The sequence below is a fragment of the Nerophis lumbriciformis genome, linkage group LG20, assembly GCF_033978685.3.
Source record: "Nerophis lumbriciformis linkage group LG20, RoL_Nlum_v2.1, whole genome shotgun sequence".
NCBI classification, from domain to species: Eukaryota; Metazoa; Chordata; class Actinopteri; order Syngnathiformes; family Syngnathidae; genus Nerophis; species Nerophis lumbriciformis.
Window position 1 is genome coordinate 12,730,495 of NC_084567.2, and position 23,857 is coordinate 12,754,351.

The 23,857-nt window shown below is 40.0% G+C and overlaps 1 protein-coding gene across 1 annotated transcript in view; it reads left to right on the forward strand.

Moving 5' to 3' along the window:
- The first annotated feature begins 2,596 nt into the window (after positions 1-2,596).
- Positions 2,597-23,857, forward strand: part of hira (histone cell cycle regulator a) — a 30,184-nt gene continuing 8,923 nt past the window's right edge. The window contains exons 1-21 of the mRNA XM_061980467.1: positions 2,597-2,970; positions 6,881-6,943; positions 8,326-8,436; positions 8,511-8,601; positions 8,671-8,765; positions 8,831-8,926; positions 13,039-13,199; positions 13,262-13,429; positions 13,509-13,622; positions 13,710-13,780; positions 18,077-18,182; positions 18,272-18,493; positions 18,565-18,650; positions 18,722-18,922; positions 18,992-19,135; positions 22,659-22,875; positions 22,945-23,058; positions 23,129-23,277; positions 23,354-23,515; positions 23,595-23,653; positions 23,750-23,855. Coding sequence (XP_061836451.1) covers positions 2,934-2,970; positions 6,881-6,943; positions 8,326-8,436; positions 8,511-8,601; positions 8,671-8,765; positions 8,831-8,926; positions 13,039-13,199; positions 13,262-13,429; positions 13,509-13,622; positions 13,710-13,780; positions 18,077-18,182; positions 18,272-18,493; positions 18,565-18,650; positions 18,722-18,922; positions 18,992-19,135; positions 22,659-22,875; positions 22,945-23,058; positions 23,129-23,277; positions 23,354-23,515; positions 23,595-23,653; positions 23,750-23,855 — 2,573 coding nt within the window. The 5' untranslated portion in view covers positions 2,597-2,933. The remainder of the gene's footprint in view (positions 2,971-6,880; positions 6,944-8,325; positions 8,437-8,510; positions 8,602-8,670; positions 8,766-8,830; positions 8,927-13,038; positions 13,200-13,261; positions 13,430-13,508; positions 13,623-13,709; positions 13,781-18,076; positions 18,183-18,271; positions 18,494-18,564; positions 18,651-18,721; positions 18,923-18,991; positions 19,136-22,658; positions 22,876-22,944; positions 23,059-23,128; positions 23,278-23,353; positions 23,516-23,594; positions 23,654-23,749; positions 23,856-23,857) is intronic.

Sequence of the window (23,857 nt, forward strand, 5' to 3'; positions counted from 1 at the left end):
CTAAATATTTTTCGGCTTAAAAAACAGCTATTTTGGGTTCAAATCGTTTCTGTTGTTGTTAAAAATCGTTTTTATTGTTACAAATATTTAATTTTGCGTAAACATTTTTGGGGTTAGAAAAAATTGTTTATTTCGGGTTGCAAATGTATTTTAGGGATGTTAAAATCGTTTTTTTTGGTGGAGGTTTACATTTTTTTTGTTAATAATTTTTACTGTTACAAATATTTAAAGTTTAGTTCAACATATTTGGGGTTGAAAATCGGTTATTTTGGCTTACAATTCTTTTTTTGTAAACAAATAATTTTAATGTTTTGAATATTTAATTTTGATTGAATATTGTTGGGGTTAAAAATTGGTTATTTTGGGTTGCAAATCTTTTTTTCGTTAAAAATAATTTCAATGTTTCAAATATTTAATTGTGATTGAATATTGTTGGGGTTAAAAATTGGTTATTTTGGGTTGCAAATCTTGTTTTGCGGGGTTAAAAATCATTTTGGTTCTTTTCGGTTCCAAGCCTTTTTTTTAATTATTAAAAATCCTTTTTATTGTTACAAATATAACATTTTGGTTAATCACATTTGGGGTTAAAAATTGGTTATTTTGGTTTACAAATCTTTTTTTGTTAAAAATAGTTTTAAATTTTTCAAATATTTAATTTGGACTAAATATTTTTGGGGTCAAAAATTGGTTATTTTGGGTTGCAAATCTTGTTTTGGGGGGTTAAAAATCATGTTGGTTTTTTGGGTTCCAAATCTTTTTTTGTTGTTGTTAAAAATAATTTTTATTGTTACAGATATAAAATTTTGCTTAAACATTTTTGGGGTGTGTGGAATGCCATTGTAAGTTAATAATACTAACACAGAAACTCGCCAACGTGTTAGCATATTAGCTAATGCTAACGAGGTTAGCATCGTTACATTACAATATCACGTACACATATGCATGAAAACACTCCTACAGACATCACACACGGGACGGTTTAGTAAATAAGAATTGTTATAGTTGTATTGTAAAAACTTGCAAACATTGCTTGGAGCGATGATTGACGAATCCATACAAGTAGAAACGCTACGGATGGTTAGAAGACAGAACAGCACTTCTACTTCCTGTTCAAAGCTTTAAACAGTAGTTGTTTTCGGTTTCAAGTCTTTTTTTTTTATTATTAAAAATCCTTTTTATTGTTACAAATAATTAATTTTGGGTAAACACATTTGGGGTTAAAAATGTGTTATTTTCGGTTACAAATCTTTTTTGGTTGAAAATCATTTTTAATGTTTAAAATATTTAATTTGGACTAAATATTTTTCTGGTTAAAAAACAGTTATTTTGCATTGAAAATAATTTTGGCTCTTTTGGGTTCAAAGTCTTTTATTATTATTATTATTATTATTATTTTAAAAATATATATATTTTTTAGAAATATTACATTTTGGTTAAAAAATTTTGTGGGTTAAAAATCGGTTATTTTGGGCTGTAAATCTTTGTTGTTTTTTTAGCGAATCAATTAAAAATATTTTATTGTTAAAAAATGTTTTTGGATTAAATGTTTTTTTTTGGTTACAAATTGTTTTAGGGGGGTTAAAAATCGTTTAAAAAAAAATTCCCAAATTGTTTGTGCTGTCAAAACTATTCCAAAACATTTGTGAATGTGCAATTTTGGGAGAAATTTGCAGGTAATTTCCGTATGTGCACAAGCTAGCATGTCAAACGAAAGGTGACAAGTGCCAAGTTGTATTAATCTGAGGTGTACACATGCAAAATTAGCTTAAAAATAAATCTAGCACGCTACTGTTAGCAAGTTAATAATTAGCATGTGTCAAGGTATTTGACTGAGGTATACGGTGGCAAAATTAGGTTTAAAAAAATCTAGCACGCTACTGTTAGCATGCTAACAATAGCAAGCTAATAGTTAGCATTAATCAAGGTATTTGACGGAGGTGTAAGGTGGCAAAATTGGGTACCGAAAAAAAGTTAGCATATGTCTAGTACCAAGTTATGTGACTCTGGGGTAAACGGTGCAAATTTTGCAGAAAAAAAAGATAGCTTGTGTCACAAACCAAAGTGTATGGCTGTTAAATTAGCTATTAAAAAAGGAAATTAGCATGCTAGCATTCATTTTAAATGGGAAAAGTTGAAAATTGTCCCATTAATTTTCAATAGGAAAAATTTCCTTGAAAATCTTGGATTCCTGGTCATCTGTGAATTTTGGTAAGGTAAACAAAATGGTTGCTAACGTTTTGACAATGGAAAGGTTCCGATCGGATGAGAGAAGAAGGCGGACCAAAAAAAATGGACGGAAGTTGATGAATTTTGGTGTAAAATGTTATACGCGTTAATGTATTTACACAATTATAACTATTCAGAAGGCTAGTAGTATGTATTATTCACTATAGAAACAACCATACGTTCGTGACCGAGGACCAAAACAGAGAAACAAACCTCTTTCAAAAGGAAGAAAAATCACGTTAGTCATTTTAAAATTTAGAGCGTCACCGATGACGTCCGGTTGGTTTTCAAAGTAAAACTACTAATGTGCGTCGGCGTAGGAAATGTAACAGACTGTCGACGTTCAGTTCAACAAATCGCACTCAATTACATAAGTATTTACGAAACCACACATTTACGTCGTCTGCGTCCTCACAATTCGACGCGCGATGTACGATAGCGGTGTCTTTTGAAAGAGCTGCGATCGCGACTTCCTGTCGGCGGCAGAACCTCACGCGAACGCTTCCTGTTGTACTCGGTGTCACCTCGTCCGTCGTCCGGGTGCTCGGCTCCTCGGCGGGGATGCTGCCGCGGCTGCTGCTGCTGCAGGGATGGAGTTGAAGACCGCAAACGTTCAACTCTCCGCCGGAGTTTGAGACAAAGGAGACAAAACCAGCGCGCCGTCCGAGGATTCTCGCACGAACCGGGAGAAGCGGGGAAGCTTGAAGATGAAGTTGCTGAAGCCGAGCTGGGTGAGCCACAACGGTAAGCTCGTGCGGGAATCTGTTGGACCAAGTTGGGCTTTTGTTGTCGGCGGGGCTGCGGGCAGCGACGGTGGTCGCCGTGCTCACTTAAACGACCTCGTTGGGCCGCTCCGGACGGGACGTAAATTCAAGCCCGCGGGGCCAACGCGCCGGGGCGTTAATTGCCACCAGAAGTGCCATTTGTTGCTCATGCTTGAGTGTGTGCTAGCATTAGCGAGCTAACATGTTAGCCGGCTAGCTTGAATGCTATGACATTAGCTAACGCATCTTCTGACACTTTGCAAAGTTAGCCGTTAGCCGGCTAACAACTAACTGTTTGAATTTCAGCAACGGTTAATGACGGTTTCAGTTAAGTCATTCATCTTTGCATCATCTGAGGCTACAATTAGTCAGAATTATTTAATAATCCATCCATTTACTACCGCTTGTCCCTAGGAAAATTAAGATTTTCAGCACAATTCCATTCAAGAACAGACAAACATTACAGGGAGACAGAACAGGATCGCTGACGGGTCTGTCAACTTACGGCGTCCCTTACAATCAATCGATCAATGTTTACTTATATAGCCCTAAATCACGAGTGTCTCATAGGGCTGCACAAGCCACAACGACATCCTCGGCTCAGATCCCACATCAGGGCAAGAAGAAAACTCAACCCAATGGGATGACAATGAGAAACCTTGGAGGGGACCGCAGATGTGGGAACCACCCGCCCTAGGCGACCGGTGCAATGGACGTCGAGTGGATCTAGCATAATATAGTGAGAGTCCAGTCCATAGTGGATCTAGCATAATAGTGTGAGAGTCCAGTCCATAATGGATCTAACAATAGTGTGAGAGTCCAGTCCATAGTGGATCTAACATAATAGTGTGAGAGTCCAGTCCATAGTGGATCTAGCGTAATAGTGTGAGAGTCCAGTCCATAGGGGATCTAACATGATAGTGTGTGAGTCCAGTCCATAGTGGATCTAGCATAATAGTGACTGAGTCCAGTCCATAGTGGATCTAACATAATAGTGTGAGAGTCCAGTCCATAGTGGATCTAACATAATAGTGTGAGAGTCCAGCCCATAGTGGATCTAGCATAATAGTGTGAGAGTCCAGTCCATAGTGGATCTAACATAATAGTATGAGAGTCCAGTCCATAGTGGATCTAACATAATAATGTGAGAGTCCAGTCCATAGTGGATCTAGCATAATCGTGAGAGAGTCCAGTCCATAGTGGATCTAACATAACAGTGTGAGAGTCCAGTCCATAGTGGATCTAACATAATAGTGTGAGAGTCCAGTCCATAGTGGATCTAACAGAATAGTGTGATAGTCCAGTCCATAGTGGATCTAGTTAATAGAGTCCAGTCCATAGTGGATCTAGCATAATAGTGTGAGAGTCCAGTCCATAGTGGATCTAGCATAAATTTGTGAGAGTCCAGTCCATAGTGGATCTAGCATAATTGTGAGAGAGTCCAGTCCATAGTGGATCTAACATAACAGTGTGAGAGTCCAGTCCATAGTGGATCTAGCATAATAGTGTGAGAGTCCAGTTCATAGTTGATCTAACATAATAGTGTGAGAGTCCAGTCCATAGTGGATCTAGCATAATAGTGAGAGAGTCCAGTCCATAGTGGATCTAACATAACAGTGTGAGAGTCCAGTCCATAGAGGATCTAACATAATAGTGTGAGAGTCCAGTCCATAGTGGATCTAGTTAATAGTGTGAGAGTCCAGTCCATAGTGGATCTAACAGAATAGTGTGAGAGTCCAGTCCATAGTGGATCTAGTTAATAGTGAGAGTCCAGTCCATAGTGGATCTAACATAATAGTGTGAGAGTCCAGTCCATAGTGGATCTAACATAATAGTGTGAGAGTCCAGTCCATAGTGGATCTAACATAATAGTGTGAGAGTCCAGTCCATAGTGGATCTAACATAATAATGTGAGAGTCCAGTCCATAGTGGATCTAGCATAATCGTCAGAGAGTCCAGTCCATAGTGGATCTAACATAACAGTGTGAGAGTCCAGTCCATAGTGGATCTAACATAATAGTGAGAGTCCAGTCCATAGTGGATCTAACATAATAGTGTGAGAGTCCAGTCCATAGTGGATCTAACATAATAGTGTGAGAGTCCAGTCCATAGTGGATCTAACATAATAATGTGAGAAACCAGTCCATAGTGGATCTAGCATAATCGTGAGAGAGTCCAGTCCATAGTGGATCTAACATAACAGTGTGAGAGTCCAGTCCATAGAGGATCTAACATAATAGTGTGAGAGTCCAGTCCATAGTGGATATAGTTAATAGTGTGAGAGTCCAGTCCATAGTGGATCTAGTTAATAGTGTGAGAGTCCAGTCCATAGTGGATCTAACATAATATTGTGAGAGTCCAGTCCATAATGGATCTAACATAATAGTGTGAGAGTCCAGTCCATAGTGGATCTAGCATAATATTGTGAGAGTCCAGTCCATAGTGGATCTAACATAATAGTGTGAGAGTCCAGTCCATAGTGGATCTAGCATAATAGTGTGAGAGTCCAGTCCATAGTGGATCTAGCATAATCGTGTGAGAGTCCAGTTCATAGTGGATCTAACATAATAGTGTGAGAGTCCAGTCCATAGTGGGGCCAGCAGGGGATCATCTTGAGTGGAGACAGGTCAGCAGCGCAGAGACATCCCCAACTGATGCACAGATGAGTGGTCCACCCTGGGTCCCCACTTTGGACAGCTAGTGCCTCATCTGTGGTCACCGAATATGTGCCCCCCCAGAGCAGAGCAGAAAAGAAACAGCAGATCAACTGGTCTAATAGGGGGGTCTATTTAAAGGCTAGAGTATACAAATTAGTTTTAAAGATGGGACAAAAAAGGTGAGAAACAGGTAAGCGCTGGGTGTCCAGACTAAGGCCAAGGGAAAAAAAACTCATAGCCATAGCACACAAACATGTGTGTAAGAGAGAAACATCAAATAACACAAGGGACATTAAAGACATTAAAAGAGCAGAGCTGAGGCAACCAGCCACTTCTACACAGCCAACACAGATAGACAACATTCACACTCACATTCACACACTAGGGCCAATTTAGCGTTGCCAATCAACCTATCCCCAGGTGCATGTCTCTGGAGGTGGGAGGAAGCCGGAATACCCAGAGGGAACCCAGGCAGTCACGGGGAGAACATGCAAACTCCACACAGAAAGATCCCGAGCTCGGGATTGAATTCAGGACCTTCAAATAAACATATACACTGTGGTGGCCTCTGCGGTGTTCCACGCCATCGTCTGCTGGGGTGAGGAGAGCATGGCCAGGGACAGGAGCAGTACCAACAAAGCCACCAAGAGAGCCGACTCCACCCTCGGCCGCCCACCAACTCTCGACCAGTGTCCAGTCCGCATGGATGAGCGAGGATACGTCCAAGGAGACCGATGTGTCCGATACCTGCTTATTCAGCCAAGACACTGTAAAGCTTATCTGTCCCGGCGCTCAGCTCCAGCTCCGCAGCCCTGTCTCTTCATCCGCATCCCCTCCAGTCTCTCCAAACGGACTCTGGTGTGGCAGGGACCCAGCAGTCGGTCGTCATGGCCAAAAGGCTCCCGGGAGGCAAATCCAGAAGTTCACAAAAAAGCACAGCAGAAGTCACGAAAGTGCCACTCCTTGTCACACAGTCCCAAAGAGTCCCGAACCAAAAGGCAAAAAAAAAAAAAAACACATGAAAAGAAGAGGGAAACATCAGAAACACAAGGATGATACAAGAGCACAGAGCTCCTGCAACCAGCAGCCACTACAGCGGCGCCATCTTGGAAAAAAAGTCGAGTATAAAAAGTGTTGCCTGGAGCTTTGATACCTGCTGAGTACACATCTCAAGTCTTTAAAAATGCACTTACATTTTAACATGTCACACTAATAATGGTCGTTTTTCCACAGGCAAGCCCATCTTTTCTGTTGACATTCACCCAGATGGAACTAAATTTGCAACCGGCGGCCAAGGTAATTTAACAATAATAATTTATATTGTTACAAATATTTAATCTTAGTTCAACATATTTGGGGTTAAAAATCGGTTATTTATAACTTTTTTTATTTTTTTTATTTTATTTTTTTTTATTTAAAAAAAAAAATGTTTTAATGTTTCAAATATTTAATTTGGACAAAATACTTTTCGAGTTAATAATCTGTTATTTTGGGTTACAAATCTTGTTTCGGGAGGTTTACAATTGTGTTTTTTTGGGTTCTGAATCTTTTTTGTTGTTGTTAAAAAGCATTTTTATTGTTACAAATATTTAATTTTGCTTAAACATTTGGTTATTTTGTGTTGCAAATCTATTTTTGGTATGTTAAGTTGTTTTTTTGGGGAAGGTTTACAAATCTTTCTTTGTTTTCTTAAAAAATATATTTTTATTGTTACAAATATTAAATTTTAGTTCAACATATTTGGGGTTAAGAATTGGTTGTTTTGGCTTACAAATCTTGTTTTGAGGGGTTAAAAATTATGTTGTTTCTTTTCGGTCTTTTTTTTAATTATTAAAAAAATTTTTTTTATTGCTACAAATATTTAATTTGGAGTAAATATTTTTCCGGTTAAAAATCTGTTATTTGAGTCGCAAATTTTTTTGGGGGTTCCAAATCTCATTAAAAAAAATAATTTTTATTGTTACAAATATTTAATGTTTCTTAAACATTTTTGGGGTGAAAAGAAATCGGTTATTTTGTGTTGCAAATCTTGTTTTAGGGCATTAAAAATAGTTTTTTGGGAAAGGTTTACAAATCTGTTTTTGATTTCCTAAAAAAATAATTTTTATTGTTGCAAATATTTAATTTTAGTTCAACATATTTGGGGTTAAAAATCGGTTATTATGGCTTACAACTCTTTTTTTGTTAAAAATAATTTTAATGTTTTAAATATTTAATTTTGATTGACTATTGTTGGGGTTAAAAATTGGTTATTTTGGGTTACAAATGTTTTTTTTAACCATTTTAATGTTTGAAATATTTAATTTTGATTAAATATTTTTGGTGTTAAAATGTGGTTATTTTGGGTTGCAAATCTTGTTTAGCGGGGTTAAAAATTGTTTTGGTTTAATCGGTTGCCAGTCTTTTCTTAATTATTTAAAATAATTTTTTTTGTTACAAATATTTAATTTTAGTTGAACACATTTGTGGTTAAATTTTTTTTATTTTGGGTTACAAATCTTTTTTTGTTATAAATAATTTTTAATGTTTCAAATATTAAAATATTAAAAACTTTAACAAGCTAATAGCTAGCACGGGACAGATGGGACTAAATTTGCAACCGACGGCCAAGGTAGTATAACAATAATTGATGTACACAAATGATACGTGTATCAATAACGTTTGATTGCGTCCATCAGGGGAGGATTCCGGGAAGGTGATGATCTGGAACATGGCGCCCGTCCTCCGAGAGGAAGATGAGAAGAACGAGAACATTCCCAAAATGCTTTGCCAGATGGACAATCATCTAGGTAGTTTTTAGCTGCACTTTTTTTTTATCCACGATGGAAAATCCACTGTTGGAAAAAAAACTGTGTGTGTGCAGCGTGTGTAAACTGCGTGCGCTGGTCCAACAACGGGCTGTACTTGGCGTCCGGAGGAGACGACAAGCTGGTCATGGTGTGGAAAAGAGCCGCGTGAGTCCACAGAAACATGTTTATTTTACAAATGGCTCCTCATGCTGTGTTATTGCGTGTGTGGTGCAGGTTCATCGGTCCGAGCACGGTCTTCGGGTCCAGCAGCAAACTGGCCAACGTTGAGCAGTGGAGATGTGTCACCATCTTGAGGAACCACACTGGAGGTAACAACATTACGGCCCCTACAAGGTCTAGACTAGGACCTCAAGACTTAAGTGCGTTTGTGTAGATGTGATGGACGTGGCGTGGTCTCCTCACGACGTGTGGTTGGCGTCCTGCAGCGTGGACAACACCATCGTCATCTGGAACGCTCGCAAATTCCCAGGTGAGACGAGACGGACCCACAGCGCGTGTTTGTGTCGAAACATTTGTACCACCACAAATATATCTGGCGCTACTGTTCACTGCTTCTTACCACAACTCAGTGTTGACGCTAAGAATTAGTTGACCTTGTACCAGTCAATCTGTACCGTCATGAAACTCTCCACCTAATCCTATGCAAACTTCTAATACATTCTTCAATCAATCTATTATAATTAGTCAGAAAAGGTACACTTTTAGCTGTGTTCACTTACCAGAGATAAAATCTTCACAGCACAGTCTGGAGTGTTCTGTAGGAGTCCAGTGATCCCTCCGCAGTGTTGGCGCTAGGAATTTTCAAAATCATCAAGTCATAAAAATTTTTGGGGTCCCACTTTTTTGTAAGTGTTTTGAAAACAAATGATAAATGTATGCATCATCCTGTTATATCTCACATTCGATATTGTGTTTTGGAAAAAACGTATTTTCCGGACCATAGGGCGCACTGCCGATGAATGGTCTATTTTTGATCTGTTTTCATATATAAGGCGCACCGGATTATAAGGCGCATTAAAGGAGTCATATTAAAGTTAAAGTACCAATGATTGTTACACACCCATCACCCTTGATTACCCCCTGGGAGGTGAGGAGAGCAGTGAGCAGCAGCGGTGGCCACGCCCTGGAATAATTTTTGGTGATTTAACCCCCAATTCCAACCCTCGATGCTGAGTGTCAAGCAGGGAGGTAATGGTTCCCATTTTTATAGTCTTTGGTATGACTCGGCCGGGGTTTGAACTCACAACCTACCAATCTCAGGGCGGACACTCTAACCACTAGGCCACTGAGTAGTTATTATTATTTTTTACTAAATTTAAATCACTTCCTTGTGGTCTACATAACATGTGATGGTGGTTCTTTGGTCAAAATGTTGCATAGATCAGTCTTTTTCAACCTTTTTTGAGCCAAGGCATAACCAAGCATGCATCAATATAGCTCTTGTCTCAAAGGTGGTGTAGATTCACCACCTGTCACGTCACACCCTGACTTATCTGGAGTTTTTTTGCTGTTTTCCTGTGTATAGTGTTTTAGTTCTTGTTTTGCGCTCCTATATTAATGGCTTTTTCTCTTTTTTGGTATTTTCCTATAGCAGTTTCATGTCTTCCTTTGAGCGATGTTTCCCGCATCTACTTTGTTTTAGCAATCAAGAAGATTTTAGTTGTTTTTATCCTTCTTTGTGGGGACATTGTTGATTGTCATGTCATGTTCGGATGTACTTTGTGGACGCCGTCTTTGCTCCACAGTAAGTCTTTGCTGTCGTCCAGCATTATGTTTTTGTTTACTTTGTAGCCAGTTCAGTTTTAGTTTCGTTCTGCATAGCCTTCCCTAAGCTTCAATGCCTTTTCTTAGGGGCACTCACCTTTTGTTTATTTTTGGTTTAAGCATTAGACACCTTTTTACCTTCATGCTGCCTCCCGCTGTTTCCGACATCTACAAAGCAATTAGCTACCTGCTGCCACCTACTGATATGGAAGAGTATTTCACGGTTACTCTGCCGAGCTCTGGACAGCACCGACACTCAACAACAACACATCATTTGCAGACTATAATTACTGGTTTGCAAAAAATATTTTTAACCCAAATAGGTGAAATTAGATAATCTCCCACGGCACACCAGACTGTATCTCACGGCCCACTAGTGTGCCGCGGCACAGTGGTTGAAAAACACTGGCATAGATGATGTTTTACACATCATCTTCAAGTCGCTTTCTGACAGTCGCTTCAGGATGCACTGTTTTGTGGGTGGTCTTATTTACCTGGCTCACCTTCGACAGCGTCTTCTCCCTGTCATCTTTGTTGTAGCGGTGTAGCGTGCAAGGACGAGAGTGAAAGAAGTGTCAAAAGATGGAGCTAACTGTTTTAATGACATTCAGACTTTACTTCAATCAATAAAGCATCCGTGGCTCACTAGTGCAACAACAACGCTGGAAATGTGTCCCGTGAAAAAGCGTCCGACCGAAACTCTCTAATAACTAAAGTTCCTTGGGTGAATAATGTAAAGTCAATACACCGGTATGTTTTTAGCACTTCCATAGCGAGATATAAGTTAGAACTTTACACTACTTTATATTAGAAATGCCCCATAACAAGAAGATGGAGAAAAAGAAGAAGCTTATCGTCTATGTCGTCAGCACAGACTACAATGACGGACTTACGTAAATTTTCAAGACTTATGCAGATCCCAAAAACAGATCAGCAGGTACCAGAAGATAAGAAAAGTGGGTTTTGCATAATATTGTGAAACAAAATGCCAGATAATGTCTGCTAATGGGTGCCATTTTGCGGTCCTTATACACACACACACACACACACACACACACACCATAATAATACGTATCTCTGACTACGGTAGCCGTAATGGCCCGACAATCCATCAAGCGGTGCGGCTTCAAAGTCATACTAAAACATTTTGACATATTTTTGAGTGCCGTGTGTAATGTTCTTTATTTTCAATGGAACATTTAAAGTTTTGGTGTTGTTTACAGGCGTCATATTGCTATCTCTTATGTGTGACTGGTCACACTTGTCATTACACCATGTACCAAATAAAATTGATTCAAGGTCGTTAAGCACCAGCAGAATGATTCCGTACATTAGGCGCACCGGGTTATAAGGTGCACTGTCGAGTTTTGATGCAAAAAATGATTTTAAGTGCGCCTTGTAGTCCGTAGTAAACTTTGATTGACTGAATGAATGTGTCGTGTCCAGGTGTGATTTTAGCACACAACTAAACACAATGCAAAATGTTAATGCTTGAGGAAAAATATATAATATATTTAAATATGTTATACATTGGCAATAAAACAAAAACAAGCATGTAGAAATTGGGGGCTTTCTTACAGAGACTAAAATAAAAACACATTTTTATCAACGAGCCGTGTTGTGCTAATAGAAGAAAGTTCATCTGTACTTTTTAATGTTTTTTATTAGGTTTTTTAATGTAAAATTACATTTTTAGAACATTAAACAAGCCAAGCGCACAAAGCTGCTTGGCTTGATGCCAAATATTAGCGGATTTAAAACTGCCCAATTAGCAGTCAACTAGGGCAAGTAAAATGACTGTATTTTGTAACAAATTGCTACAATTTGTGTTTTATCTTTAACAAAAGTGTGTTTTACCTGCTACATGGCTTATATGCGTACATTTATCCATGGTTTTGTTTTTAGTGCCTACTAATAATTGTATTTTTCTTAAAGCATAGACCAGGAGTGGCAACCATAAATCATAATGTCAAAGCTTTTTATTTTATTCTAACCTAATCCTTGATTATGGCAGACTATATGTAATATGGAACATTGTAAATTGTTCTTTGAGTGCAACAAGAAAGGCCCAATGTGTTTAATGCCCTTTAATTTATATTTTAACCTTTTAAAATTGTTCTTAGAGTGCAACAGGAAACATATGTTTATTGTATTGTAAGATTGTCTGTTAAAATAAAACCAATATTGAAATTCTTTGTAGTTCCCTTTTATTTTGAAAAGTATTGATATACATTTTGGTACCGGTACCAAATTATTGGTATCGGGACAACCCTAACACATATCTTTAAAAAAAAAATATATATATATATATATATATATATATAAATTAATTATTTATGTATATAAACTGGTTTTGTTTTAATTTATTTTATAAATATCGACTTAGAAAAATAAAACATTTTATAAAAGTAAAAATGGTATTTTTATAAAATATTATTTTTGATGTATTTTTTTTAATCCAAAAGTATCTTTAAAAAGTTAATTTGTACTTAAATCTTTTTTTTTTGCCTCTAATGTTTTTTTGCTCGCTTTCTGTCTCTTGTATGCGTCATGGCCAATTATGCTAACACCCACATCGCCTCCTGTGGGAGATTCCCCTAGATTCAAGTCACAAGGTCAATGGAAAATAATCTGTTCCAGAATCAAACTGTGGCCGTCACAGAAGGTTTACAAGCAAAGTCGCAACACTTAAACATTCTGAGCTGGCATGCAAGTCTAAAAATAATGTTGTATGGTTATCATCACATTTGTTCTTGACAAAAATATTATTTGTTGCAAGCGGTAATTAAACATCAGATTTGTGTGTGCGTCCCTCAGAGATGGTCACATGTCTCCGGGGACACACCGGCCTGGTCAAAGGTCTGACGTGGGACCCGGTGGGCAAGTACATCGCCTCGCAGGCCGACGACCACAGTCTGAAAGTGTGGAGGACCGTGGACTGGCAGATGGAGGCCAACATCACCAAGCCCTTCAACGAGGTACAACAAAGCTCCTCCGTTTCCGTGACGATGTTCTTGGACGCTGACAACTTGTCTCGCAGTGCGGCGGCACCACGCACGTCCTGCGTCTTTCCTGGTCCCCCGATGGACAGTACCTGGTGTCGGCTCACGCCATGAACAACTCTGGACCCACGGCCCAGATCGTGGAGCGGGACGGCTGGAAGACCAACATGGACTTTGTGGGACACCGAAAAGCAGTGACTGTGGTGGTGAGTCCCCCGCCGAGGCTGAGCGTTCCATTCTTCCATGTTATTTTGGACGTCCATTTTTTACTTCTGTCGCGTGTAGAAATTTAACCCAAAGATCTTCAAGAAGAAGCAGAAGAACGGCAGCTCTCCAAAGCCCAGCTGCCCGTACTGCTGCTGCGCCGTGGGCAGCAAAGACCGCTCGCTCTCCGTCTGGGTGAGACCTCACTTCAACTGTTATCAGATTCAAAACCACACCGAGTGGAATGTCCTCACAAATAGTTTCTCTTTGTGTGAACACCAGTTGACCTCCCTGAAACGCCCCCTTGTGGTCATCCATGATCTGTTTGACAAATCCATCATGGATATTTCCTGGTAAGTTTGGGACAAATGGATCATTCTACTAGTTTTAATTACTGTCTTATCCACGCTATTACTGCATTATATACTCTAAAGGGCTGTCCCAATCTGATATGGATATCTGTCCAATATGGGGTTGTACTAATGTATCATATTTGGAACTATGCCGTCTAATAATAAGTACCGGTCCACCCACCCCCTCCCTTTTTTTTACGGGCATGACGGCGCGTCGTCGTCATGACATTGCTGGTTTTACGAACAGAGGAGCATGTTCGGCAGCGCACACACACAGAGTACTTACAAGCGGACCGTGTGTAGACAGAAAAGGGAGAATGGACACATTTTGGCCTAAAAAGTGAAGTTATAACACTGAAACTCCCTCAGGAAGAGGTGCTTTAAAACATGGCTAGCTAGCAGCTAAAGTCCATCCGCAGTCTGCAGTGTTTTAGCTACTTCTAAATCACTAATCCTCGCCTCCATGGCGTCAAATAAAGTATGTTTCTGACAAGTATCATTATCACTGGAGGACGAGGAATAGCTAAACATGCTACACTACGCACCGTAGGAGGATGCAATAGCTCACCGGCGTCACAATGTAAACAAACGCCATGGGTGGATCTACGCCTGACATCCACTGTAATGATACCAAGTACAGGAGCGTATCTAGTCGATACTATTATGATTACATTTATATTTTTTAGCATCACAAAATCTTTTCTCTTTTTAAAAAAAATAAATAAATAGTATGTTTATAAACTCAGGAATTATGTCCCTGGACACATGAGGACTTAAATTATGACCAATGTATGATCCTGTAACTACTTGGTATCGGATTGATACCCAAATTTGTGGTATCATCCAAAACTAATGTAAAGTATCAAACCGCAGAAGAGTAAATGATTATTACATTTTAACAGAAATGTAGATAGAACATGTTAAAAGAGAAAATAAGCAGGTATTAACAGTAAATGAACAAGTAGATTAATAATTTGTTTTCTACCACTTAATGACACAATATGTTACTGCATACGTAATTAGGAGCTTTTGTTTGTTTACTTACTCGTAAACAAACAAGTTTTCTAGTATGTTCACTATTTTATTTAAGGACAAACTTGCAATAAGAAACATATGTTTAATGTACCCTAAGATGTTTTGTTAAAATGAAGCCAATAATGCAATTTTTTTGGTCCCTTTTATTTAGAAAAGTATCTAAATACGTTTTGGTACCTGTACCAAAATATTGGTATCGGGACAACCCTAGTCCAATACCATTAAAAAAAAATTAATAATAATAAAAACAAGTTTAGTTAAAGTACCAATGATTGTCACACACACACTAGGTGTGGTGAAATTTGTCCTCTGCATTTGACCCATCCCCTTGATCACCCCCTGGGAGGTGAGGGGAGCAGTGGGCAGCAGCGGTGCCGATCTCAGGGCGGACACTCTAACCACTAGGCCACTGAGTGGAAGTATGGGATGATATGTGCTTGCATGTAAAATGTGTGATGTGATATGTGCGATACAAGCAGTCCTGCAGTGTGTTCACTTGTGCGAAGCTGGACAGTTAAAATCTAAATGCACACATTTACTCCGGTTCTACTCAAGTTATTTACAAAAGCTAAACTTTCTAGGGTGTCGAACTTGTTTTCATGGAGGGCCACATCACAGTCATGGCTGCCCTCAGAGGGCCGCTTGTAACAGTGAATGTAAGAATATAAAAGTATAATCGCCTCATTATATTATTGCTTGTGCATTTGGTTATTTGATTTTTGTACGTACAAATTGATGGATAACTTGCTTTGAAATAGTAAGTCAAGGTGATGAGCAGATATTTAAGTATTTATTATTTTTTACAAACTATCATACGGTATATAATAATTAGGGGTGCTAAAAATGTTTTTTTTAATCACATTCGAATCCCGATTTTTTTTTTTAGTAATTTTCAAAAATCTAATGGAAAATTTTTTTTGGACGAATTAAAAAAATCTCTATGCTTACTTGGTGCATGTATGTGTCATACATCTTCAACCAAAAGGAGATTTTGTAACATGTAAGCTGTTTTGTTAAGGTGTTGTTATTACACCAAATATTACATTGCAAAAATCAGTTTGAATGGAGAATTGTGTTGAATCGAGCATCGATTATGAATGTAACTCACCCCAAGAATCGGAATCGAATGGCAAGGTGCCCAAAGATTCACGCCAATAACAATTGAATATTTGTATATATATCAAAGTTTAAAACATGTGAAATTTCATGTATTACATAATTTTTTTTCTGTCAAAATGGAAACAATGAAAACATTTAGTAAAAAAGATGAAGTATGTACATTATTTCCCAGGCTTTCGCCGGCCACATTAAATTATGTGTCGGGCCGGATCTGGCCCCCGGGCCTTGAGTTTCACACATGTGTGCTAGTAGCTAGCAGCTGCACAACAGCTCAGCACACATGCTCGACATATGTAATAATCCTTGAACAATATTGCAGTGTAAAACAGCACATCTGTCAATAGAAACGAGTATCACATTACTTACACATACAAAGTCTCCATGGCAGACGTGTATCAGAAAGTATCCAGTAACAAACGTGTCCGCATCATTCAACACGCTACGTCATGTGCTTAATGTCATCGATTACTATGGCCGCTTCATGTTGCCAAAAACAAAACAAAACAAAACAATGACCATTCTACTTCAACTTAAAGACAGTGAGTCCATCCCAGACAGTTAATAATAAACAGGTTAGTGTTTTTCATACCTACTGTTGTTTTTCTGTTTGACTCCTTTCACTTGTTCAAACCTTTTGTAACGTTCCACACTACAAAAACAAAAGTTTTTCTGATTCTTGCTGGTATTAGATCATTTAAGCTCCAATATCAGTATCTTAACAGAAGTGAAGAAGTTGTATCAATATACCGGTACCCTATTACTGCACTACATATAACTATTACTGCTCTCTATATACACTCTTTTACTGCACTATATATATATACCATTTAACCGCCCTATATGTACCCGATCACTGTACTATAGACACACCTTATTACTGTACTATACAGTATATACCCTGTTACTGCACTATATACACCCTATTACTGCACTATATACACCCTATTACTGAAGTGAAGTGAAGTGAATTATATTTATATAGCGCTTTTCTCTAGTGACTCAAAGCACTTTTACATAGTGAAACCCAATATCTAAGTTACATTTTCAAACCAGTGTGGGTGGCACTGGGAGCAGGTGGGTAAAGTGTCTTGCCCAAGGACACAACGGCAGTGACTAAGTTGGCAGAAGCGGGGATCGAACCTGGATCCCTCAAGTTGCTGGCACAGCCACTCTACCAACCGAGCTATACCGCCCCTATACTGCACTATATATACCCCATTACTGTTCTATATATACACCCTATTACTGCTGTATATATATCCTATTACTGCACTATTTACATTTTATCACTGCACTATATATACCTTATTACTGCACTATATATAGGCGGTATAGCTCGGTTGGTAGAGCGGCCGTGCCAGCAACTTGAGGGTTGCAGGTTCGATCCCCGCTTCCGCCATCCTAGTCACTGCCGTTGTGTCCTTGGGCAAGACACTTTACCCACCTGCTCCCAGTGCCACCCACACTGGTTTAAATGTAACTTTGATATTGGGTTTCACAATGTAAAGCGCTTTGAGTCACTTGAGAAAAAGCGCTATATAAATGTAATTCACTTCACTTCACTTCACTATATACACCCCATTACTGCACAGTATATACTGTATTATTGCACTGTATATACACCCGATTACTGTACTAAATATGCTCAATTATTGCAGTATATATACCCTATTACTGCACTATGTACACTAGACTGTGTGCACCTCACGATTCGATTACAATTCAGGAGATAGGAATCTATTACAAATCGATTATTGATACATCTTTAATTCATGTACATTCATGCAGTTTTACATTTTTGTTTCACTAAATAAGTGTTTATTACTGCACTGTATATACTAAATTATTGCTGCATTGTATATACTAGGGATTCTCATACAGTTATTCGTGTAGGCCCGCCACAAATGGATTCAGTGGTACGGGTTTGTCTTCGCTCATAAGTGCATTGTAACACAGTAGACATCAGTTTAAAAAACAAAAACAAAAAAAACTAGCAATAATTCTCGTGAACGGACGTTTGGGGACTCTCGACATAAAAGCGCGTATCGCCCGTCTCAACGAGCTCCCCCACCCCCGCCCCATCCCATCTCCAAACTTTAACAGGCAGTGCAAAAAATGATATTATTTGTGTGTTTGTGCCAGGACACTGACAGGTTTGGGCATGTTGGTGTGTTCAATGGACGGTACCGTGGCCTACCTGGACTTCTCCTTAGACGAACTCGGGGACCCGCTGAGCGAAGAGGAGAAGGTTGGACACACACGAGCAGCCATCTTGTCCAAGTTGTAGAAGCGAGACGACTTTCAGACCAAGAAGCTGAGAATCATCTCTCCTCTCAGAACACCATCCATCAGAACATCTACGGCAAGAGTCTGGCCATCACCAGCACGGAGGCGCAGCTGTCCACCACAATCATCGAGAACCCGGAGATGCTCAAGTACCAGCAGGAGAGGCAGACCTCAGCCCAGAACAACTCGGGACCCGCGGGGGCGGGCGGAGAGTCCTCCACCCCCAAACTCAACAGCGTGATGAATGGCGAGTCTCTGGAGGACATCAGGAAGGTGAACAGAACCGCTGGTTGGCTTTGAATCCACATGTTTGGAGACAACAACTGCGTGTGGTCCTCTTGCAGAACCTTCTGAAGAAGCAGGTGGAGACCAGAACCGCCGACGGCAGAAGGCGGATCACGCCGCTGTGTATCGCTCAGCTGGACACCGGGTAAGAACCGACACGACGCGGACCCTCTGCGGTAAACAACACGTGACTTGGTCTGGACTCTTCTTCTTCAGGGACTTCTCGCCGGCGCTCTTCAATAGCGTTCCCATCCTGCCGTCCTCCTTGTCCAACCAGCTGGCGCCCCAGCTCAGCTGTGACTCCGGCCCGGGACAGGCCCCCGCCTCCCTGGGGCTGAGGCCCAGCCACGACGCCATGCTCGCCCTGCCTCCTCCGCCCAACATGGCCGCCAAGGGCCTGGAGGACAGCAAGGACGTGTAAGCGCGCCGTGTCAATGCTTCGGTTTTCTTCTCGGTCTTCACTCTCCGTTGTGGTCTTTTCTCCAGCATCAAGTCCAGTCTGCTGCTGACCGGCGCCTCCAAGATTGAGCCGATGAAAGCGTTGGACTCCAGGTTCACAGAGAGGTCAAAAGCCACGCCGGGTGTTACGGCCGCCATTTGCTCCACTACCGGTCTCACGCCCCTCGACAGGTGGGTGTACCCGTTAAAGTACTCTTGATCCAGAACTCTCCTTATTGACCCAGTGTTTCTCAAATAGTGGTGTGGGTCCCCCTGGGGAGGCGTGAGAGGCATCTTAACACATACATATATATTTATGAACATTCCGGGGGGGCCGTGAAAAATTCTGTCATAATAGCATCTGTAGTGTTAGTAACTCTCTTGAAACATATAGAGCAAATAATAAACATTAATATCAGGGGGGCGTAAGAGGCAATAGCATGATAGCATCGTTAGTGATAGTAAAGAACTATCTTGAAACATATACCGTATTTTTCGGATTATAACTCGCAGTTTTTTTAATAGTTTGGCTGAGGGTGCGACATATACTCCGGAGCGATTTATGTGTGAAATTATGAACACATTACCGTAAAATATCAAATAATAATATTTATCTCATTCGCATAAGAGACGAAGCAAATGTCCGCAATCGTCACACACGTCAACCAATAAGAATTCAGCGGGGGCGGGTCATGGCAGAAGTACATTGTGGGTCATGGGATGCTAACTGCTGCTACATTCGTAGCTATTAAAATGGATTATTTCAACATTGGCGGTAACTTATAAAAACTGAGAAGGGCTGAACTAAAATGGCACCGAAAAGGAAATCATATACTGCAGATTACAAGCCGGGCGTAGTGAAATATGCAGCAGAAAACAGCAATCGAGCAGCAGAAAGAAAGGAAACGGCGCATACCAGAGGCGACACCGGGGAGGAAGATTTCATCGGATTTAGCGATCGGGAGTGACAGATTGTTTGGTAAACGTATAGCATGTTGTAGTTATTTGAATGACTCTTGCCATGATGTGTTGCGTTAACATACCAGGCACGTTCTCAGTTGGTTATTTGTGCATCATATAACGTACACTTATTCAGCCTGTTGTTCACTATTCTTTATTTATTTTAAATTTCCTTTCAAATGTCTATTCTTGGTGTTGGATTTTATCAAATAAATTTCCCCCCAAAATGCGACTTTTACACCAGTGCGACGTATATATGTTTTTTTCCTTCTTTATTGTGCATTTTCGGCCGGTGCGACTTATACTCCGAAAAATGCGGTAGATATAAAAATAAACATTAAATTCAGGAGGGGGGCGTGAGAGGCAATAGCACGATAGCATCTTTAGTGTTTGTAAAGAACTATCTTGAAACATGTAAATACAAAAATTAACATTAAATTCAGGGGGGGTTGAGAGGCAATAGCATGATAGCATCTGTAGTGTTAGTAAAGAATTGTCTTAAAACACACTGATAAAAAAACAACAACAATAAATTCAGGGGGGCGTGGGAGGTAATAGCATGATAGCATTTGTAGTGTTAGTAAAAAAAACTGTCTTGAAACAGATAAATACATTAATAAATATTAAATTCAGGGGGTGCGTGAGAGGCAATAGCATAATAGCATCTGAAGTGTTAGTAAAACTGTCTTGAAACGGATAAATAAAAAAATAAACATTCAATTCAGGGGGGCGTGAGAGGCAATAGAATGACAGCATCTTTAGTGTTAGTAAAGAATTATCTTGAAACATAGATACAAAAATAAACATTAAATTCAGGGGGGCGTGAGAAGCAATAGCATGATAGCATCTTTAGTGTTAGTAAAGAACAATCTTGAAACATGTAAATACAAAAATCAACATTCAATTCAGGGGGGGTTTGAGAGGCAATAGCATAATAGCATCTGTAGTGTTAGTACCGGTAAATAATTGTCTGGAAACACACAGATTAAAAAAAAGAACATTAAATTCAGGGGGGCGTGGGAGGTAATAACATGATAGCATTTGTAGTGTTAGTAAAAACTCTTTTAAAATAGATAAATAAATGAATAAACATTAAATTCAGGGGGTGCGTGAGAGGCAATAGCATAATAGCATCTGAAGTGTTAGTAAAAACTGTCTTGAAACGGATAAATACAAAAATAAACATTCAATTCAGGGGGGCGTGAGAGGCAATAGCATGACAGCATCTTTAGTGTTAGTAAAGAATTATCTTGAAACATAGATACAAAAATAAACATTAAATTCAGGGGGGGCGTGAGAGGCAATAGCATGATAGTATTTTTAGTGTTAGTAAAGAACTATCTTGAAACATGTAAATACAAAAATCAACATTCAATTCAGGGGGGGTTTGAGAGGCAATAGCATAATAGCATCTGTAGTGTTAGAAAATAATTGTCTTGACACACATAGATAAAAAAAAGAACAATAAATGCAGGTGGGTGTGGGAGGCAATAACATGATAGCATTTGTAGTGTTAGTAAAAACTGTTTTAAAACAGATAAATAAATGAATAAACATTAAATTCAGGGGGTGCGTGAGAGGCAATAGCATAATAGCATCTGAAGTGTTAGTAAAAACTGTCTTGAAACGGATAAATAAAAAAATAAACATTAAATTCAGGGGGGGACGTGAGAGGCAATAGCATGACAGCATCTTTAGTGTTAGTAAAGAATTATCTTGAAACATAGATACAAAAATAAACATTTAATTCAGGGGGGGCGTGAGAGGCAATAGCATGATAGCATTTTTAGTGTTAGTAAAGAAATATTTTGAAACATGTAAATACAAAAATCAACATTCAATTCAGGGGGGTTTGAGAGGCAATAGCATAATAGCATCTGTAGTGTTAGTAAAGAATTGTCTTGAAACACACTGATAAAAAAAAACAATAAATTCAGGGGGGTGTGGGAGGTAATAACATGATAGCATTTGTAGTGTTAGTAAAGAACTATCTTGAAACATGTAAATACAAAAATTAACATTCAATTCAGGGGGGGGCGTGAGAGACAATATCATGATAGCATCTTTAGTGTTAGTAAACAACTATCTTGAAACATGTAAATAAAAAAATTAACATTAAATTCATGGGGGTTTGAGAGGCAATAGCATAATAGCATCTATAGTGTTAGTAAAGAATTGTCTTGAAACACATACATGAAAAAAAGAACATTAAATTCAGGGGGGTGTGGGAGGTACCGTATTTTTCCGTATAAGTACCGTATAAGGTACCGTATAAGTCGCACCGGAGTTTAAGTCGCACCTGCCGAAAATGCATAATAAAGAAGGAAAAAAACATATATAAATCGCACTGGAGCCCGGCCAAACTATGAAAAAAAACTGCGACTTATAGTCCGAAAAATACGGTAATAACATGATAGCATTTGTAGTGTTAGTAAAAACTGTCTTGAAACAGATAAATACATTAATAAACATTAAACTCAGGGGGTGCGTGAGAGGCAATAGCATAATAGCATCTGAAGTGTTAGTAAAAACTGCCTTGAAACCGATAAATAAAAAAATAAACATTAATATTAAATAATTATATTTAATTAATATTTAATATATTTTAATATTTAAATATTATTTAAATTTTTTAAAAAATAAAAAATTTTTATTTATAATATTTTTATTTAAATTAAATAATAATATTTGGGGGGCGTGACAGAAAATAATGGAGATCCACTGCCCTAACCCTGTGTTGACACGCACCCATCAGGCCTAAAGATGTTGCGTCCACGCTGAAAGAAGTGAAGGCCAAAGAAGACACCAGCAGCGACAGTGAGGACAAGATGGCCGCCATCAACAAGAACCTGGCCTTGTGCAAACGTAAACCCGAGCTGCTGATGGACGCCGCCGAGGTCGTGGAGAAGAGGAAGAAGGGGCGGCCCAGGAAAGACAAGATGGCCCCGCCCATCGCCCAGCCCTTCACGCAGGTAGAGAGATGTTGGGAAAAGATGTAATGTTGCCTAGCAACAGTGCTGAGTGTGTTTTGTGGCCATCAGATTACTTCGCCCCCCGAGCGAGAGCCCGTCAGGCTGGCGGCGGTGTCTACTGCGGCGCCATCAATTGTCTTCAAACTGCCGACGCCGAGCTTCCAGAAGGCCTTCAGCCTCCAGGTGACGCCACGGCGCCTACGTCAAACGCACGCCACAGAACTCCGTGCTGAGTCAGGTGTTTTGTGCGCAGGTGGGCATGGAGCCGTCCGTCTTCCTGGAGGTCGAGAACGAGGTGACGGCGGTGGCGGGCTCGAGGCTCAGTCAGCTCCGATGTTCCCGAGACGGACACGACTGGAACACGCTGCTGTCCAGCTCGGTGCTCGCCGCAGCAGGAAGCAGGTAGCGCCTCTCTGAAGGGATTAAAAAAGGATCTCATGTGACCAGATTCCAACTTCCTGCCCCTCCCCCTCCTCAGCGACGTCGTCGCCGTGGCGTGCGAGGACAGGATGCTCTCCGTCTTCTCTTCCTGCGGCCGCCGCCTCCTGCCTTCCATACAGCTGGCCGCGCCCGTGTCAGCCCTCGACTGCTCCGCCCACTACGTCATGGCGCTGACGGCCGGGGCAACGCTGTCTGTGTGGTGAGTTCAAGACGTGACGCCACTTTCCCATGTGATCATGGGGTCATGTGACCGACAGCTGCTTTTTGACGCCACGCAGGGACGTCCACAAGCAGAAGGCTCTGGTCAAGAATGAGTCGCTCACGACCATTTTGTCTGGTGAGGCTTTCGCCGCTACTTCCTGTTTCCTCCCACCGTCAAACAGCATGTTTGATTCCTCCGTGTGTGTGTGTGTGCGCGTGTGTGTGTGTGCAGGTTCCGAGGCGACAGTGTCTCAGTCTCTGCTGACTCAGCAGGGCGTCCCCGTCATCGGTCTGTCCAACGGCAAGTCCTTCTGCTTCAGCTGGTCCCTGGAGACCTGGT